The sequence below is a fragment of the Trichoderma ghanense genome, assembly GCF_004382785.1.
Source record: "Trichoderma ghanense strain CCMA-1212 chromosome Unknown scaffold_1, whole genome shotgun sequence".
In the NCBI taxonomy this organism is placed as follows: Eukaryota; Fungi; Ascomycota; class Sordariomycetes; order Hypocreales; family Hypocreaceae; genus Trichoderma; species Trichoderma ghanense.
The window spans coordinates 1,983,755-2,000,763 of record NW_027395664.1 but is presented as its reverse complement, the minus strand read 5'-3'; the positions used below and the strand labels follow the sequence as shown (position 1 = coordinate 2,000,763).

The 17,009-nt window shown below is 53.6% G+C and overlaps 3 protein-coding genes across 3 annotated transcripts in view; 2 read left to right on the top strand and 1 right to left on the bottom strand.

The window, feature by feature from the left end:
• Nucleotides 1–240: 240 nt before the first annotated feature.
• CCMA1212_002044 (Midasin) lies at nt 241–15,169 on the top strand (the record flags this gene model as incomplete). Its single annotated transcript, XM_073699447.1, has 3 exons — nt 241–7,476; nt 7,531–7,842; nt 7,898–15,169. 3 exons carry the CDS (start codon nt 241–243, stop codon nt 15,167–15,169), a joined length of 14,820 nt encoding a protein of 4,939 aa, XP_073561957.1.
• Nucleotides 11,885–15,394, bottom strand: CCMA1212_002043 (uncharacterized protein; the record flags this gene model as incomplete). The annotated part of the gene is given in 7 exon segments (XM_073699446.1): nt 11,885–12,175; nt 12,557–13,679; nt 13,713–13,924; nt 13,940–14,243; nt 14,270–14,311; nt 14,534–15,061; nt 15,390–15,394. The coding sequence occupies 7 exon segments, from the start codon at nt 15,392–15,394 to the stop codon at nt 11,885–11,887; spliced, it is 2,505 nt and encodes an 834-aa protein (XP_073561956.1).
• Nucleotides 15,395–16,658: 1,264 nt separating this feature from the next.
• Nucleotides 16,659–17,009, top strand: part of CCMA1212_002042 (Isochorismatase domain-containing protein 2) — a gene marked incomplete at both ends in the record, with an annotated part of 993 nt that continues 642 nt past the window's right edge. The window contains 3 exons of the mRNA XM_073699445.1: nt 16,659–16,686; nt 16,761–16,776; nt 16,929–16,982. Of these exons, the coding sequence (XP_073561955.1) occupies nt 16,659–16,686; nt 16,761–16,776; nt 16,929–16,982 (98 nt within the window). The remainder of the gene's footprint in view (nt 16,687–16,760; nt 16,777–16,928; nt 16,983–17,009) is intronic.

Sequence of the window (17,009 nt, the reverse complement as noted above, 5' to 3'; positions counted from 1 at the left end):
CTGTCTTGAAGTTTTTCGAAAAGCTTCAACTTTGCCGGTCTGAGCGGCCTCTGATTGGCCCGGAAATTCGTAGCCCCGAGTGCCCCTCCTTCCCGCACCCTTGTTCCCGACTAGGAAAAAAAAAAGTTGGCGGGACGCTCATATAAAAAAAAAAAAGTTGTAGAAAAAAAAGTTCAAGACAGCATCAAGCAGCAGTTTGCGACAGACGGAGATTCCGTTGGACGAAGAAAGAGCTCAATCATGGCCTTGATTGATGTCTCTCGGCAGAGGAGGTCGCTCCTGCGGGACGCGGCTGCTTTGGATCATCTGCCCGCTGAGCTGCTTGAGATTATCAAGCATCAGTCGTCGACGAAGCTCTTTGATGCTGTCGCTGAGGCGGCGCTCACACCCACACTTACAGAGCGCATCTTTGTGCATTTCGAGGATGTCTTTTCCGACATCTGCGCGCGGTGGATTCTCAACGCCGGCAATGGAATGCGACGACTATTGATTGCATCGGCAATTGCGAGGATTTTACCGTTTGCGCCGTACCTTTCGACTTTTCTGAGGTGTCCTGGCAAGGCGGGAGAGGAAGCTGTGCAGGGGCCTTCCCTTCACCTGGTGCTGCCGGCCCTGGATGGTGTTTCTCTGGACTTGGATGCAGATGCATTATTGCAGGCTCTACTAACATACTGGAGGCTTTTCAGCTTTGATCTGAGGACGTTCAGCTCATTAATCTCACCCGACTACCTGCAGAGCTTGTTTGCGCATGAGAGTAGGGCAGTGAGATATCTGGCGATTCGCATCTTCTGCCAGCTGTTCCATGCCTCCGATCACAAACTGGAATCGCTCATCGAATTGCACGTCGGCAGTGCGAATGCCATCACTGCTGACTTCGACGGCGCATTGGTGGACTATGGGTTTCTGTCACTGCATGAGCATGCGCGCGCCAAGAAGATCATCGCATTGCGCCAGCAGGTGAAGCGATATGCCGAAGAATCTCAACACGAGTGCCAGCCGTTCCTCCAGCCTCTCACCCAACATGCCGTGTCCTATGGTAAAATCGTTCTCCCACGACCTTCCGTACCAACTAGCGGCCCGTCAGATCTCGTTATGACGGCGACGACCACCAGCAATCTCGAGCGCCTCGCCGCCATGATCCGAAATCCCGAACCCATCCTTCTCCATGGCTTGCCTGGCAGTGGAAAGACGGCGCTGGTCCACGAGATGGCCAAGCAACTCGGCATGTACTCCGGCATGGTGACGCTACACTTGAACGAGCAGACAGACGCCAAGATGCTCATCGGCCTGTACTCGACAGACTCGAAACCCGGCAGCTTCTCGTGGCGTCCAGGTGTGCTAACCACAGCGATCAAGGAAGGCAGATGGGTTTTGGTGGAGGATCTTGACCGCGCTCCCACCGAAGTTCTCAGCACTTTCCTACCCCTGATTGAGCGCAACGAGCTGCTGATTCCGAGCCGAGGAGAGAGAATCAAAGCTGCCAACAGCTTCCGCCTCTTTGCGACTGTGAGGACATCCAAGGGCATGAACGGACGCGAGAATCTGCCCAGCATTGTCGGCATGCGGTTTTGGCAGTCTCTGTATACGGAGCCCATGGTTCAGTCCGAGCTGGAGGAGGTAGTTCTTCAGACGCACCCTATCCTGAAGAAGTTTCTTCCCGGAATCATCGCCGTCTATGGCCGTCTCGCTCAAGTCACCAGTGGTCCTCGCTCTCTGTCTCGCGGCCGGGTCATGGATCGACAGATGAACCTAAGGGATCTGTTGAAGTGGTGCCGGAGACTACAGGAGTGCCTGCTGGCTGCAGGATCAACGACCGGAGAGGAGCCCATCACCGAAACTACGCGAGATTGGATGTTCATGGAAGCCGTCGACTGCTTCGTGGGCAGTTGTCCGGATGACGAGCTTGGAAGACAACTCACCTATGCCATTGCTGAAGAGATGCATTTGTCCAAAGAACGGGCAGACCATTATTTGACTGCCAATATACCCCCTTTGGAAGAGAGTGATGCTCGGTTTAGCATTGGGCGAGTTCAGCTGCGGAAGAAGAAGACGGTGAACAAGTTGCAAAAGTCAAAGCGACCATTTGCGAGCACTTCTCATGCAAAGAAGCTCTTGGAGCAGATTGCAGTAGCCGTCAAGCTCAACGAGCCGGTGCTTCTTGTCGGAGAGACGGGTATAGGAAAGACGACTGTTGTTCAGCAGCTGGCCGAGTCACTTGGTCACAAGCTCATCGCGGTCAATCTTTCACAGCAGAGTGAGGTGGGCGACCTTTTGGGCGGCTTCAAGCCCGTCAACGTCCGGAGTTTGGCCGTGCCCCTGAAGGAAGAATTCGAAGACCTCTTTGCAGCGACGGGAATCTCTGCATCCAAAAACCAGAAATATCTTGAGCAAGTCGGAAAGTGCTTTGCCAAGGGACAGTGGTCAAGGCTATCAAAGCTGTGGAGGGAGGCGCCCAAGATGTTTCTCAAGATCGTAGCTGAGCTTGAGCGAGTTCAACAGGAGAAGGCAGAGGCGAGGAACGGGGATGACTCTCAGCCCACCAAGAGGCGGAAGACTCAGTCCAAGCTGCAGGCGCTCCTGGAACTGAAGCCTCGATGGGACCAGTTTGCCCGAACCCTCGAGCAGTTTGATATACAGATCTCTGGGTCAAGCAGCTTCGCATTCTCCTTTGTGGAAGGAAATCTGGTAAAGGCCGTCAGAAATGGCGACTGGGTTCTTCTGGACGAGATCAACCTTGCTTCACCAGATACGCTCGAGAGCATTACAGATCTCTTGACCGGCCCGAACGAGAGGCCGTCCATCCTTCTCTCTGAAACAGGAGAGATTGAGAAAATCGTGGCGCACCCGAATTTCCGCATCTTTGGTGCCATGAACCCGGCAACGGATATCGGCAAAAGAGATCTGCCTATCGGCATTCGGTCTAGGTTCACTGAGCTTTATGTGAAGAGCCCCGACAAGGACTTGAAGGACCTGCTTACCATCATCAAGACATACCTGGGCAATGGCAGCAACAAGAACGATCAGGCGGGCGATGATATTGCACGTCTTTACCTCAACACGAAGCGAATGGCCGAGGAGAAGCGCTTGGTTGACGGAGCGAACGAAGTCCCCCACTTCAGTCTGCGTACGCTGACCCGAGTGTTGAGCTATGTCAATACCATAGCTCCCTTCTATGGCTTGCGTCGAGCAATGTACGAAGGCTTCTCCATGGGTTTCTTGACGCTACTGGACCGAAATTCTGAAAAGATGCTTCTGCCCCTGATTTACCACCATCTCTTGGACAAGCATGGAAATCCGCAGTCCCTCTTATCACAGCCTCCAAAGCACCCCGGCGACGGTCGGCAATACGTTAAGTTCCAGAATCAGAGCCGAGATCGACAATACTGGTTGTTCCAAGGCGAGCAGACACCCATCGAGCGAGACGACTACATCATAACCCCTTACGTGGAGAGAAATCTCCTGAATCTTGTCCGAGCAACCTCCACGAGGCGCTTCCCCATCCTGATTCAAGGACCTACGTCGGCTGGCAAAACAAGTATGATTGAGTACTTGGCAAACTTTACGGGAAACCGATTTGTCCGGATAAACAACCACGAGCACACTGATCTTCAAGAGTATCTGGGCACGTACATCTCGGGACCGGATGGGAAGTTGCGCTTTCAGGAGGGTCTCCTCGTCCAGGCTATGCGGCAAGGACACTGGATTGTCCTGGATGAGTTGAACTTGGCGCCGACTGATGTTCTCGAAGCCCTCAATCGTTTACTGGACGACAACCGCGAGCTGTTGATTCCCGAGACGCAGGAGGTTGTCAAGCCCCACGAAAACTTCATTCTCTTCGCTACTCAGAACCCCCCCGGTCTTTACGGAGGCAGAAAGGTGCTGTCTAGGGCGTTCCGAAATCGATTTCTCGAGTTGCATTTCGACGACATTCCCGAGGACGAGCTGGAGTACATTCTTCAGCAGCGCAGCCGAAACACTTCACCTCCCGACTGTAGGCGTATTGTCAATGTCTACAAGGAGCTATCGCGACTCCGTCAAACGAGCAGAGTCTTTGAACAGAAAGACAGCTTTGCCACTCTTCGAGATCTGTTCCGATGGGCTCTCAGAAAGGCGGATACTCGTGAAGAGATCGCTGCGCATGGCTTCATGTTGCTGGCAGAGAGGGTGCGCAATGACGAAGAACGAACCGCCGTCAAAGAAGTCATCGAAAAGGTCTTCAAGGTTACACTCAACCCACATGATCTTTACTCGGCGGAATTGGCGCCAGAGCTGAAGCACATTGCCCATCGGGCGAATGCTCAAGGCGTTGTCTGGACTCACGCGATAAGGAGGCTGTATGTGCTCGTGTCTCGCGCTCTGCAGAACAACGAGCCTGTTCTCCTTGTTGGTGAAACTGGATGCGGCAAAACAACAGTTGTGCAACTGCTCGCCGAGATTCTTGGCAGACAGCTACACATCGTCAATGCCCACCAGAATACGGAGACTGGAGATATCATCGGCTCTCAGCGTCCCATCCGGAATAGGGGTGCCATCCTCGAGGCGCTGGATGCTGACGTAACTGAGGTTCTGCGACAGTGCGATGTCGACGTATCTGGTTCGCCGGCAGATAGACTGGAGAGATATAAGTCGCTTGACAGAGCAGTCCTCGATGCCATACCCGAGCAGGTCAAGGAGAGGATATCAGCGAACGAGACAAGGAGCATGGCTCTGTTCGAGTGGTCTGACGGTGCCCTTGTAGAGGCTATGCGAGGCGGCCACTTCTTCCTCCTCGACGAAATTTCATTGGCCGACGACTCGGTTCTGGAACGACTCAACTCTGTCCTCGAGCCTCAGCGAACGCTACTGTTGGCGGAGAAAGGAGTGGACAATTCCTTCGTTGTCGGTGCGGACGGTTACCAGTTCTTTGCTACCATGAATCCTGGTGGCGACTTTGGTAAGAAGGAGCTTTCTCCGGCCCTGCGAAACCGATTCACCGAGATCTGGGTTCCTCCGTTGTCAGACAGCGATGACATCTACGACATCACTCGGACCAAACTGATCGATGCCGCCAAGAGCTATGCTGAAGCCGTGGTTCAGTTTGCGGCCTGGTTTGGCAGCACATTCCGCCCCATGGCCACTGCTCCATTCTCTGTGCGCGAGGTTCTCGCTTGGGTTCAGTTTATCAATGCATCAGCAGGCGACGATGTCGTCGTCTCGGTAGTTCACGGAGCTGCTGCCATCTTTATTGATAGTCTGGGTGCCAACCCGTCTGCTATCTTGGCGACGGACACCAACGCAATTCATCGTCAACGAGTGGAATGCCTCAGCAAACTGGGGCAACTGCTTGGCCGAGATGTCTCTGCTGTTTACCAGACTCAGCCTGAACTTGAAGTTACCGAATCTCATCTGACCATTGGAGGGTTCAGTGCGTCTCGAACAGCAGCGGCCTCGACCCCATCAAGCTTTGCCTTCCATGCACCGACCACACGTCTCAACGCCATGAGAGTGATTCGAGCAATGCAAACCCAGAAGCCCATCTTGCTGGAAGGCAGCCCTGGTGTCGGAAAGACTTCTTTGGTGGTTGCCCTGGCTCAGGCTTGTGGCCAGCCCCTGACCAGAATCAACCTGTCGGACCAGACTGACCTGATGGATCTCTTCGGAACAGACGTTCCTGTGGAGGGAGAAGAAGCGGGAAACTTTGCCTGGCGAGACGCACCCTTCCTCCAAGCTATGCAGAAGGGTGAATGGGTTCTTCTTGACGAGATGAACCTTGCGTCTCAATCTGTTCTCGAGGGTCTGAACGCCTGTTTGGACCACCGTGGCGAGGTGTACATCTCGGAACTCGACCAGGTCTTCAAGCGCCATCCAAACTTCCGCCTCTTTGCAGCCCAGAATCCCCATCACCAAGGAGGCGGCCGAAAGGGTCTTCCAGCTTCATTCGTCAATCGATTCGTCGTCGTGTATGCCGACGTCTTCAAAGACGATGATCTCAAGTTGATTGCCAGCCACAGCTTCCCCCAGCTGTCTGACGAGGTCGTCGGTCTGCTGATCCAATTTGTATCACAGATTGAGCACCATCTTTTGGTCGAAAAGAGCTTTGGCGCGCAAGGCAGTCCGTGGGAATTCAATCTCCGAGATGTCCTCCGGTGGCTCAACCTGCTGAGCTCGTCCGATCCGCTGCTCAAGACTCGCCATGTCGAAGACTTTCTTGACATCGTGATCAGGCAGCGTTTCCGCACTGAGGCGGACCGTGCCGAAGTGGATAGAATATTCCGGCGTGTCATCAGCTGGCAGCCGCGCTCTCGCCACTTTTACCATGACCTCGGGACTCGGTTCGGCCAAGTTGGTCTTGCTCTGCTGGATAGGAACTTGAACTCCCAGCCGGAGAGCCTTCCCAGTATCGACGTTGTGCCAAGGCTTCCGGAGCTCGAGTCCATCATGCTCTGCGTGAAGCAAAACATCCCGTGTATCCTCAGCAGTCCTTCAGGATATGGTAAATCCGTACTGTTGAAGTACGTTGCGGCTCTTGCCGGAAAGCCTCTTGTTGTGTTCCCCATGAATGCGGATATTGATACCATGGATTTGGTCGGAGGCTTCGAGCAAGCTGATCCTCTGCGAGAGATCAACGCTACCCTCCGGAATCTGCGAGACTTTCTCCAGGACTCCGTCATGTCAGTGGTTCCCGCACAAGCTCCGAGCGAGGTGTTACAGCTGCTTCACCAGCTTGATAACTACAATGGGGACAGCGACAGCATCGTCACTCTTAGAACCTCGGTGGAGGCTTTGCTTCAGCAGATTGCTGCGGGTTCGGAAGTGTTTGTCTCGCTTTCTCGCGCTTTGGAGATTCTTCACAAGCCTCTGGTGCTCTCAAACCCTCGATTTGAATGGCTCGACGGAGTCATCGTCAAGGCTCTAGAGACAGGCCAGTGGCTTGTCCTGGACAACGCCAACATGTGCAATGCCTCCGTCTTGGACAGACTGAACTCTCTGCTCGAGCCTAATGGCTTCCTCAGCATCAACGAGCACTGCGGCCCTGGAGGAGAGCCCAGGATTGTCAAGCCCCATCCTGAGTTCCGGATTTTCTTGACTATGGATCCTCGCCACGGCGAGCTGTCTCGTGCTATGAGGAACCGTGCCATTGAGATTCACATCTACACTCCGCCACCGGCCCTGGACGCGTCCCTTGCTCGTATGTCGCACGTCGAGAGCTCTCTCCAACGATATCTCAAATCTACCGAGTACTCCGAAGCCTTACTATCTGAGGGAGTTGATCCCGAGGCCTGCCAAGTTTCTCTCGAGAATCTTTCTATCCAAGATGTAACCCTTCTACCGAGGTTTGTCAGTTCGATGACCACTGAGCGCGATTCATACGTGAAGCTTGTGCGGGACTTTTTGGCCCTTCTGCAATCGCCACTTGGATCGCGCCTCCAGGCCTCTCTTAGAGAATTGTACTTGAACTTGGCTGGTGTTGCCTCAGATGCACTGGCATATGCTCAAGTAAGCCTTTTCTATCTGTCTTTGTCGCTCATTCAATTGCTAACGATGAGATAGCCACTTCATCCTCTCAACAACATCACTGTCAGCAACATGCTTCCCTCGGTTGATCTAGCCAGGTGGAATGCTGCTCGATATGATACCTATCGACATTTGTACCAGATCCAGAGCATCATTGATGCACAGCAAACGCAAGCTCGCTCGGCGAAGCTGGTCTCTTTGAACAGACTGCAGAGATCCCTCATCAGTGATCGTGTTGCCGCTGTGTCGAAGGACTCTACTGTGAAACTGAGCGTATTCTTGTCCTCAGTCCTGAATGCTTTGATAGAGTTCTTTGGCCTCGAAATGTTGTCTCAAGATACTTGGGAGGTACGTGATAACGACATTGCATCCGATATTGAAGCTTATGCTAACGGTACATTAGGGTGCTCAGTTCATCAGAGCTATTCGATGCTACATTGATCGCACGATTGCTCTTGCTACCAAGAGTGATTTCGACGAGGCTACGTTCCAGGCTCATTTAGCTCAGGGCACTGCACTGCTGTGCAAGCAAATCCAGGCCACTCAATCCGATAACAACCGCCAGCTTTCGTCCTACATACTGGGAAGATTGGGGGCCGACTTTGATAGCGGTTTCAAACTGAGCACCGGTTTGAGCATGGAATCGCTCTGGAGCTTGATGAGGCCAATTCCTATTCCAGATGGCTCAGTTCTTGACCGGTCTGTTGAGCTTGATCGACTGGGCGCTAGGTTTGACAGCCTGCGATGGAAAGCTGGTGCTTCTATTGTCGACTTGTCAAAGGCTCAGCAGACTCTTGAACAAGCTTATAGAATCGTCAGGGATGGCGTTCTGACAGCTGATGGACTGGTGAAGGATCTCACCATTGGAATAGAGTCACTGGAGAGCCGCATTGCAGACGAAGAAGCCGAGCAGTTGCCATTCCTGGCATCTGAATTCGAGACCCTGAGGCAACTCGACATTCTTCGATCTGTGTCGCCCAACATGACGCTGGACAATGGAATCCGGGATCTCTCCATCTTGTCAAATGTCCCAACCAAGGCAAGACTATCACTCGTCAGCGCCACGAGAGAAGCGGCCCTGTTACAGGCGATGGATGCTTTGGTGCACCAGGGTCAGTTCCCATGGGATGGTACTTTCGCGCCTACCTTGTGGTCGAAACTGCAGGCTATGGGTGGCGTGAGCCTTGGATCGTTGGCATTACTTGATGTGGAGCTGCCGGCGATGGGGCGACACATTGCCTCGCTGTCTGCCGAAGTAGCAGCCGATCCGCTGCCGAAGGTGAACAGTATCCTTCAGCAGCTAATCTTTGAAGTTTTCGGCGCTCATGCCGCGAACCTCAAGCAAGCTGTGATCCAGGCTTATCTCAAGGCAGAGGAACTACTCCAGGTTACTGGCGAGACTTCTGGCGTCTTCGATGCCTTCCTGCGAACTATTGAGCCTCCCCATCTCCAACAGGTAGCTGAACAGCATCTCATTCCAGCACTGCTTTCCTTGCTCGCGAGGAAGAACGATGCTCAACACGCATACTTGTCTGCACTGGCGTGGACTCACTTCAGCGTTGGAGTCCTCAAGCTCTATGTCCCTGACCGCGTTTTTGATCCTCAGCTACGCCCAAAGATTGAGCGAGAGTTCTTCGAGGAGCTTCAGAATGGCCTATCTGACAAGATATCTTCCCTGATCGCTTTTGAAAGCAAGTTTACCGGGCAAAAGACGAATGAACGCATTGAGTCGCTCAACCGAGAGCTTGCCAGCATGGGCCCGCTGCCCGAGGAGGTCCAGCCAGTGTTCCGACCAGAGCGCTCAGAGCTTGTCCGCTTACACGCCGAATTTTCCAACGTCCTGAAGGCTATCACGAGCCCTGCTCTTCGCGCAGCACTCGAATCACCTAGCAAGGACAACTCCGCTATTGACAAAGAAGGACTGGCTCTTGTGAAAGAAAATGTTAAGCGACTCCAGGATCGACTGACAGCCCGATTTGAAGCATACCAGGACATGACCAGACCTGCTGCGAACCTTTTGCAATGCCTGCGTGTTGGCTTGTCGCTGTTTGATGCAGCTGCGGCTTCATATTTGACGTTGCCTACGAAGCAGCTTCTAGACATGACCCCCTTCTTTGGAGGGTCAGCCTGGGATGTCTCCGTTCAATCATCTTTTGAGAAGAGCTTCGAATTTCTCAGCCTTGTCCGAGTTGCAGTAAACGTTGAAGGAAGCGACTGTTTCCAGCCAGGTGTACGCGAGGCGATTTTCGATTGCTTCCACCGCTTCTATGACGACTGGAGCAAGAAGCTCGAGGCTGACCGAAAGGCGGAAGAGACAAAGGGCAGCCTTTACCAGTTCCGTGGTTCGCTGGAAGATGAGGAAGAAATCGACGAGCAGGAGTTCAACGAGCTGTTTCCGACGTACGATACTGATAAAGAGGTCGCTGTTAGTTCAGGGAACAAGAAGGACGCAGTTCGCAACATGTCCCTGAAGGTTGCCGAAGCCCACAGGAAGATTTTCCTGGACAGAGAAGATGCCCAGATCTCGATTCGCTATCTGAGCAAGGAAGTGGGCAACCGTGTTGCGAATGAGACCAAGGATCAACCTTATCTCGACCGCCAGTTGAACAACAGGATGCTCGCAAGCACAACGCTTCTGCTCGACGAAAAGATCAGCGGACTGCAAACGGCTGATAAGGACAAGTCGTACAGCTTCTACACCAGCCCCAACTTGCCCGAAGCCCGACAACTTGTGACTCTCGTCGGCAAGATCAAGGCGAGGTTCCGCGAATTGCAGCTTGTTGATGAGATTGGCCACATGCAGCCGCTGGCAGATGTCATCCAGAGCTGCAACAATGTCCTCGAACTCGTGCACGAAGATCCGCTGGCCAAGATCCTGCCAAAGGTGGAGCATCTGCACGCTCACGTTTACGAGTGGCAGTTTGGCGGCTGGGCGAGCAAGGTGTATGCTGTCCTCTCGCTGTATAACGCGCTGACGGACACTATTGTTCGTTGGCGACGGTTGGAACTGTCGACATGGGCCAACTTGTTTGAGACGGAGCAGACGAAATGCCAGGAAGATGCTTACTCGTGGTGGTTCATTGCCTACCAAGTGGTCGTTGCCGTTCCTCTCTCCATGGTCGATTCTCCTGCTGAACTGAAGGAGTACGCCGTGTCACTTATCCAGAGCTTGGAAACGTACTTTTTGACGTCCATCGTTGGCCAATTCTCAACTCGTCTGTCGCTCTTGAAGCAGCTCCAGAGCCATCTGCAGCTCCTCATCCAAGACTATCCTACCCTGACGGTCATCTACCATGCGCTTACCAACTTCATCCTCTACTTTGCCCGCTACGAGAAGGCCGCTGATGAAGCTATTCAGAAGGGCCGAGCCTCGCTTGACAAGAAGATGAAGGATGTTCTTCTCATGGCCAGCTGGAAAGACACCAATATCAATGCTCTCAGAGACAGCGCCAAGAGGTCCCACCAGAAGCTGTTCCGGATCGTCAGGAAGTTCCGTGGATTCCTGGGCGTGGAAATGAAGTCTGTTATCGACCAAGGTCTTCCCGACGAGTCAATCTCTCAACTCGCCGCTGTGCCTAGCCATGTTGAAGTCGATGTACCCGAAGCTGCCGTTGAATCTTTGAACAAAGCACTCCCTGGCTGGCTGGAGAAGCGCAAGCGTCTCGGAAACGTCGGCATGACGGTGTCTGTGATGCAGAGAATCGCTGCCAGCCCCGAAGTCACCAGCTCTGTTCCACAGTCCTTGGATGCTTACCTTTCCAGCCTGGAAGAGTCAATGGCAGAGCTGAAGAAGGAGACTCCCTCGACCTTGACTGACGAGAACAAGGAGCAAGTCAAGCACATGAAGACGAGAAAACGAAAGTTGTTTGCCGACACGCTGCGGGACCTTCGCGGCATGGGTCTGCGATACAATCTCGGCCAGGACAAGTTGGCTGAGCAGGAATCGCTTTCTGTTGTTCTCGCTTCTACCGCGCCATTGGAGTTTTCTGGCTCCAGCATTTTGCGCGAAGCAGAGTACTACTTCCACAAGACTCTTGATCTCGCTCCAAAGGCTAGAAATGCTGCTCGAGAGCACTCTGAGGACCTGACTGGCTCCGAGGTAGCGCGCAGCATCGGTTTCGTTGAAGGGTTTATTCACTTTGCACTGTCTCAACGGGAGAGTCTTGCGAGCGTCATGTCTGCTTTCGGATCCCTTCAGCAGACTATAACCCAATTCCAGAGTCTGGGAAAATTCCAAAGCTTGGGCGGTCTCTCCCGAAGCCAAAGAAGCACTGACTTGCCACGCTTGCTCCCATGGACTGTCCAAGGTCTGAAGTTTGCCATTCACTTGCTCGGAACTCATGCAAGGTTGGGCAACCTCGATCACACTGCCGTTATTCAGAAGCTACAGTCATGGATGGATACCTTTGAGAAACATGCGGCCAAGCTCGGCGAATTTGGCAAGCTTCCCGCGCTGCTTACGTCTGATGTGCACACCAAGCTCGAGGAAGATGTCACGAAGGACCTGAACGGCCTGCAACTCACGGTGGACGAGGCTATCCAGAGCAACCCTGGCGTTGGTTTCATTCTTCAGCAACTCCGTGTCTGGAACCATGTCACCCACGAGCCCCTGGAAGCTCGAGTCAATACGATGGACCTCTTGGGCTTTGCCGAGTCTATTTCCACGCTCTGTGATACCGTCCTAGTGGCTGTTGAGAATGCAAAGAAGGCTGGAGCAGAGATTCCAAGGAAGGAGGACGAGGCGGGCTGGTTGAAGAAGCATAACGATGCGTTTGTCGCCATGATCAATCAGCTTTACATGAAGAACGTCGAGAAGACGGTCGAGCAATGCATTCGCGCCTTGCAAAAGATTGATCTGGGACAGCCGCTTGCAAGCATGGCCGCGATGAGCGCCATTACTGTTGCATCGCCGATCTTGAGTCAATTTGCGACATTATGTCAACAGTCCATTACGGTCAGCCTCGATATCCATCGTGCTACTGTCAAGATGGCCTACGGCATGACAAAGGCTTTCACGCAAATCGCTTCCCAAGGCTTCTGCATGCCGCAAGAGAAGTCGGACGAAAAGTCTGGTGCCGAGGGCAAACTGGAATCTGGCACCGGTCTTGGTGATGGCGAAGGCGCTGAAGATATCAGCAAGGACATCGGGGCCGACGAAGATCTCTCTGAGCTCGCACAGGAAGCGAATAAGGAGAAGACGGGCGAGATGGAAGATGAAAAGGACGCAGTCGACATGGCGGACGAGGAACTCGAGGGAGACATGAATAGCGTGGATGGCAACGAAGAAGAAGATGACGACAAGTCCAAGGAAGGAGAGGAAGACGAGGAGGAGGATGCCATGTCTGAAGAGGCTGGCGATGTGGACGACCTTGATCCCACTGCCGTTGATGAAAAGATGTGGGATGGCGATGACGACAAGGCAGAGAAGGACCAAGAGGGTGATAAAGCCAATGGGCAGAAGCAGGAGGATGAGCAGATGGCAACTGAAGGAGAAGCGAAGCCAGACGACGGGGAGCAGGACCAGGAGCAGGACCAGAAGCCCGATGGTGACGAGGCTGAGGAGCCTGAGGCGGAAGAAGCGGGAGCCGAGGAAGAAGACGTGCAGGCCAAGGAGGAGCTCAACCGCCAAGACCAGACAGTGGAAGAAAACGACGCGCTGGAGCTTCCCGAGGATCTGGATATGAATCTCGACGAAAACGACGAGGCAGGCTCGGATGATGAGGATGATTTGGATCTGATGTCGGACATTGAGGAGGACAAGGATCAAGAAGAGCAGGCCAAGGACGCGGAGGCAGTGGATGACGAGGAGATGGATGAGGGTGCCCAGCAGCAGGTGGAGCCAGAGACTGCGGTGGAAGATGAAGTGAGCGATGCAGAAGAGATTGAGGAGGATGTCGGCGTCGACGAGGTTAAAGAAGACGTCGAGCCTGAGAAGGAGGAAGAGAAGACGGAAGAGGAGCAAGCGGAAGAAAACCGTCCAGAGCAGCAGCCGCCTAAGAAGGAAGAGGAGACCAAGGCGGACACCGACAATGCGGCCCCCAGCGACGTCAAGAGCTCTGGAATCGACCAAAATGCAGATTCCATGGACATGGACGATGAGTTCCAAGCCAAGGCAGCCCAGCAAGATGCCGGCGATATGGGAGACGGCGCCGCTGATCAGGATACGAGCGCTGGCAACAAAGGGGCTACATCACGGTCAAAGGAGACGGCTGATCAACCCGAGGACGGCGATGCGCAGGAAGAAGCTCGCAGCGACCCCTTCAAGAAACTGGGTGATGCGCTGGAGAGGTGGCACCGGCAGCAGCTGGACATTAAGGATGCAAACCCGGAAGAAGAGGAGAAGCAGCAGCACGGGCCCGAGACTGAGGAGCAAGGCCGACGCGAATTCCAACACCTCCAGGACGACGATGCGGCGGAGGACACTCAGGCTCTAGGCAAAGCAGACAATGAAGAGGCGCAGCCCCTGGATGAGTCTATGGCGATTGACGAGGAGAAGCAAGACCCGACCAGCCATGTGATGGAACAGGATGAGGAGGAAAAGGGGCAGGATGAGGAGCTCGACAAGATGGACCTCAGCGAGCCTGCCGAAGAAAACGAGGATGCGGGCATCAAGGACGCCGACGACACTCGCACAGGCGTCAAGACTAGACAAGGTGCCTACAACCGAGAGCCGACGCCTGAGGACGACGAACAAGAAGACGAACAGGTCAAGGCGGAAGGGGAGGACGAAGAAGAAGACGTGCAAGACGCTTCAGCCCAGCTATCGACAACTCACCTCTGGGAAGACCAACGACCGCTGCGAGACTTTTCGCAGTGCCTGGAGCAGTGGACAGAGCTTCAAACCAAGTCCCACAGCCTGTCGCTGTCGCTGACGTCGCAGCTGCGGCTGATCCTCACCCCCTCGCAGTCGACGAAGCTGTCGGGCTCGTTCCGGACCGGAAAGCGGCTCAACATCAAGCGCATCATCCCGTACATTGCGTCGAGCTACAAGCGGGACAAGATCTGGATGCGGCGCAGCATCCCGACGAAGCGGACGTACCAGATCCTGCTGTGCGTGGACGACAGCAAGAGCATGGGCGAGTCGTCGTCGGGGGCGCTGGCGATGGAGTCGCTGGTCATGGTGTCGCGGTCGCTGACGATGCTCGAGGCCGGGCAGGTGGGCGTGCTGGGCTTCGGCGCGGACGTCTTCACGGCGCACCAGCTGACGGATCCGTTCGCGTCCGACGCGGGCGCCAAGGTGCTGCAGCGGTTCACCTTTGGGCAGGACCGGACGGACATTGCGCTGCTGATCCGGCAGACGATTGACACGTTCCGGGCGGCGCGGCAGCGGTCGTCGGGTGGTTCGGACCTGTGGCAGCTGGCGCTGATCCTGTCGGACGGGCTGACGCCGTCGTCTGCGCACGACGCGATCCGGCGGCTGCTGCGGGAGGCGATGGAGGAGCGCATCATGATTGTGTTCATCATCATGGACGACACGGGCAAGAAGAAGGGGGACAGCGTGCTGGAGCTCAAGGAGGCCAAGTTTGTGAGCGACGGGGGCGAGAGCCGGGTGGTGATTGAGCGGTACCTGGACACGTTCCCGTTCCAGTATTACCTGATTGTTCATAATCTGGAGGAGTTGCCGAGTGCGCTGGCGGGATTGCTGAGGACGTGGTTTGCGGAGGTTGCTTCTTAGGCATGGATTTCGGTTTTGTTGTGGTGTTGGGTGGTTTGATATCATGTTTGTTGTTGTGGGTTATTAGATTTGGTTTCCGGATGGTGGCTTCATGCGTAGAATTGTGTTGTATTGGGATTGCTTTGGCTTAGATGGTTTCTAATTAAAAGTTATGGGATAATAAGTTAATTCAACGGTAATATTCACTGTCACTCGTCTGGCCTGTGATGTCCAGGTTGACGCCATTCCGAGTTTCTTCTCCCCCCCTGCGTTACCTTACACAGACGTCGGCACATCTGCAAGCCCACGTAGTAGCATCGCACAACACAGATCCGACACCTGCATTTGACTCATGACACGACATTTGACTCCATCAGACCGCCATCCTGTATTTGAGTTTTTTTTTGTGTTTTTTTTTTTTTCTTCTGTTCTGCTTCCATGCTTATATGACTCAATGTAGGCATCCAGAACCTGTCTCACATGAATTGTCGATAATAAAAAAAAAAAAAAAGGCTCAGTTGAGACAAGCAGGTTCCAGATTCGGGGATTTGCGAGCGTCTTTCTGCAGGAACCCACCATTAATGATTTGGAATTACTACGGATTGCCTTTCATGGTTGAGGGAGATACAAGTAGAGTGGGCATTCAGCCTCGGGTGATGGATTTGCCAGTTGAGACAATTCATTTGTCACGGGACGTGCCATTCTATGCGCCGTTCCGCTCCAGTATCTCGCTTGTTTATTTTGTGTCTCATATGTTCTAGATGTGTTCACCCTGAGTGCCGAGGCCGAGACATTCTATTCTGTCTGCATGTATGTATCGAATATGCCTTTCCAAACAATGTTCCATTCCGTTTCTATTCTCTGATGCCATCGCCAACTCTAATGAATATGTCGATGAGCCACGTACAGCATGGTCTCACGCAACCCCGGCTCAGATCCCGAAGAACATGCGTGACAGAGGGGACCTTGTTGTCTCATCAACTCAAATCATGTCCCCGTCGGTCCAGCTTCATGCACCAAGCCGCGAGAGAATGAATCCAGAATCCAAGATCCAGCATTCAAGAAAGACATTCATCCACCTAGAGTAACATGCCTTACTAACTCTGCATCGGTACAGTACCTTGGTTATCAAGTATCGTCATTTAAGCCATCTACTAGGTAATGTACATCCCTGTCTTTGTCATCTCACGTCTTCTTATTTTAGCCCCAGATTCCTCCACCCCGCCAGATCTCCAATATCTTGCCGAGCCGAGAGCAACTATTAAACCACCGGCCCCATCTCCAGCAACTTCATCTCTCTCCTCCTCCTCCTCTCTCCCATTCACTCACATTCTTCGCTTCTTCTTCTTCTTCCGCGAGATCCTCCCTCTTCATGCTCCTGCGACGACCAATTCAATCCGCACTACACCTACACCGCCCTGCGAAACTGCCGTCTGCCAACGTCACTCACCTCCGTCCACTCCCTTCAGCTCTCTCATTCTCCAGCTCTTCTTCATCCTACAATCGCAAAATGGCGGCTCCCACCGAATTGCGGTTCAGTAAGTCCAAGCCTGAACTCATTGAAGCCCAATTATATCAAGCAGAGACTAACGAATGCCTTTTTTTCAAACAGAGAACCCTGCCATCTTGTAAGTTGGCGCCTCAATCACACTCACATCTATGGCCGCATCTCCCTCGATGCCCATCTCCAAGCAACCCTGCATAAACCGCAACAATTCGCACCAACCATCCCAATTCATTCAATCAACCAAACAACAACTAACCAAGCACCCAATCACAGCATCTGCGACATGCAAGAGAAATTCCGCAACGTCATCTACGAATTCGACAGCATGTAGGCTTCTTCCCCCCCCAACCCACC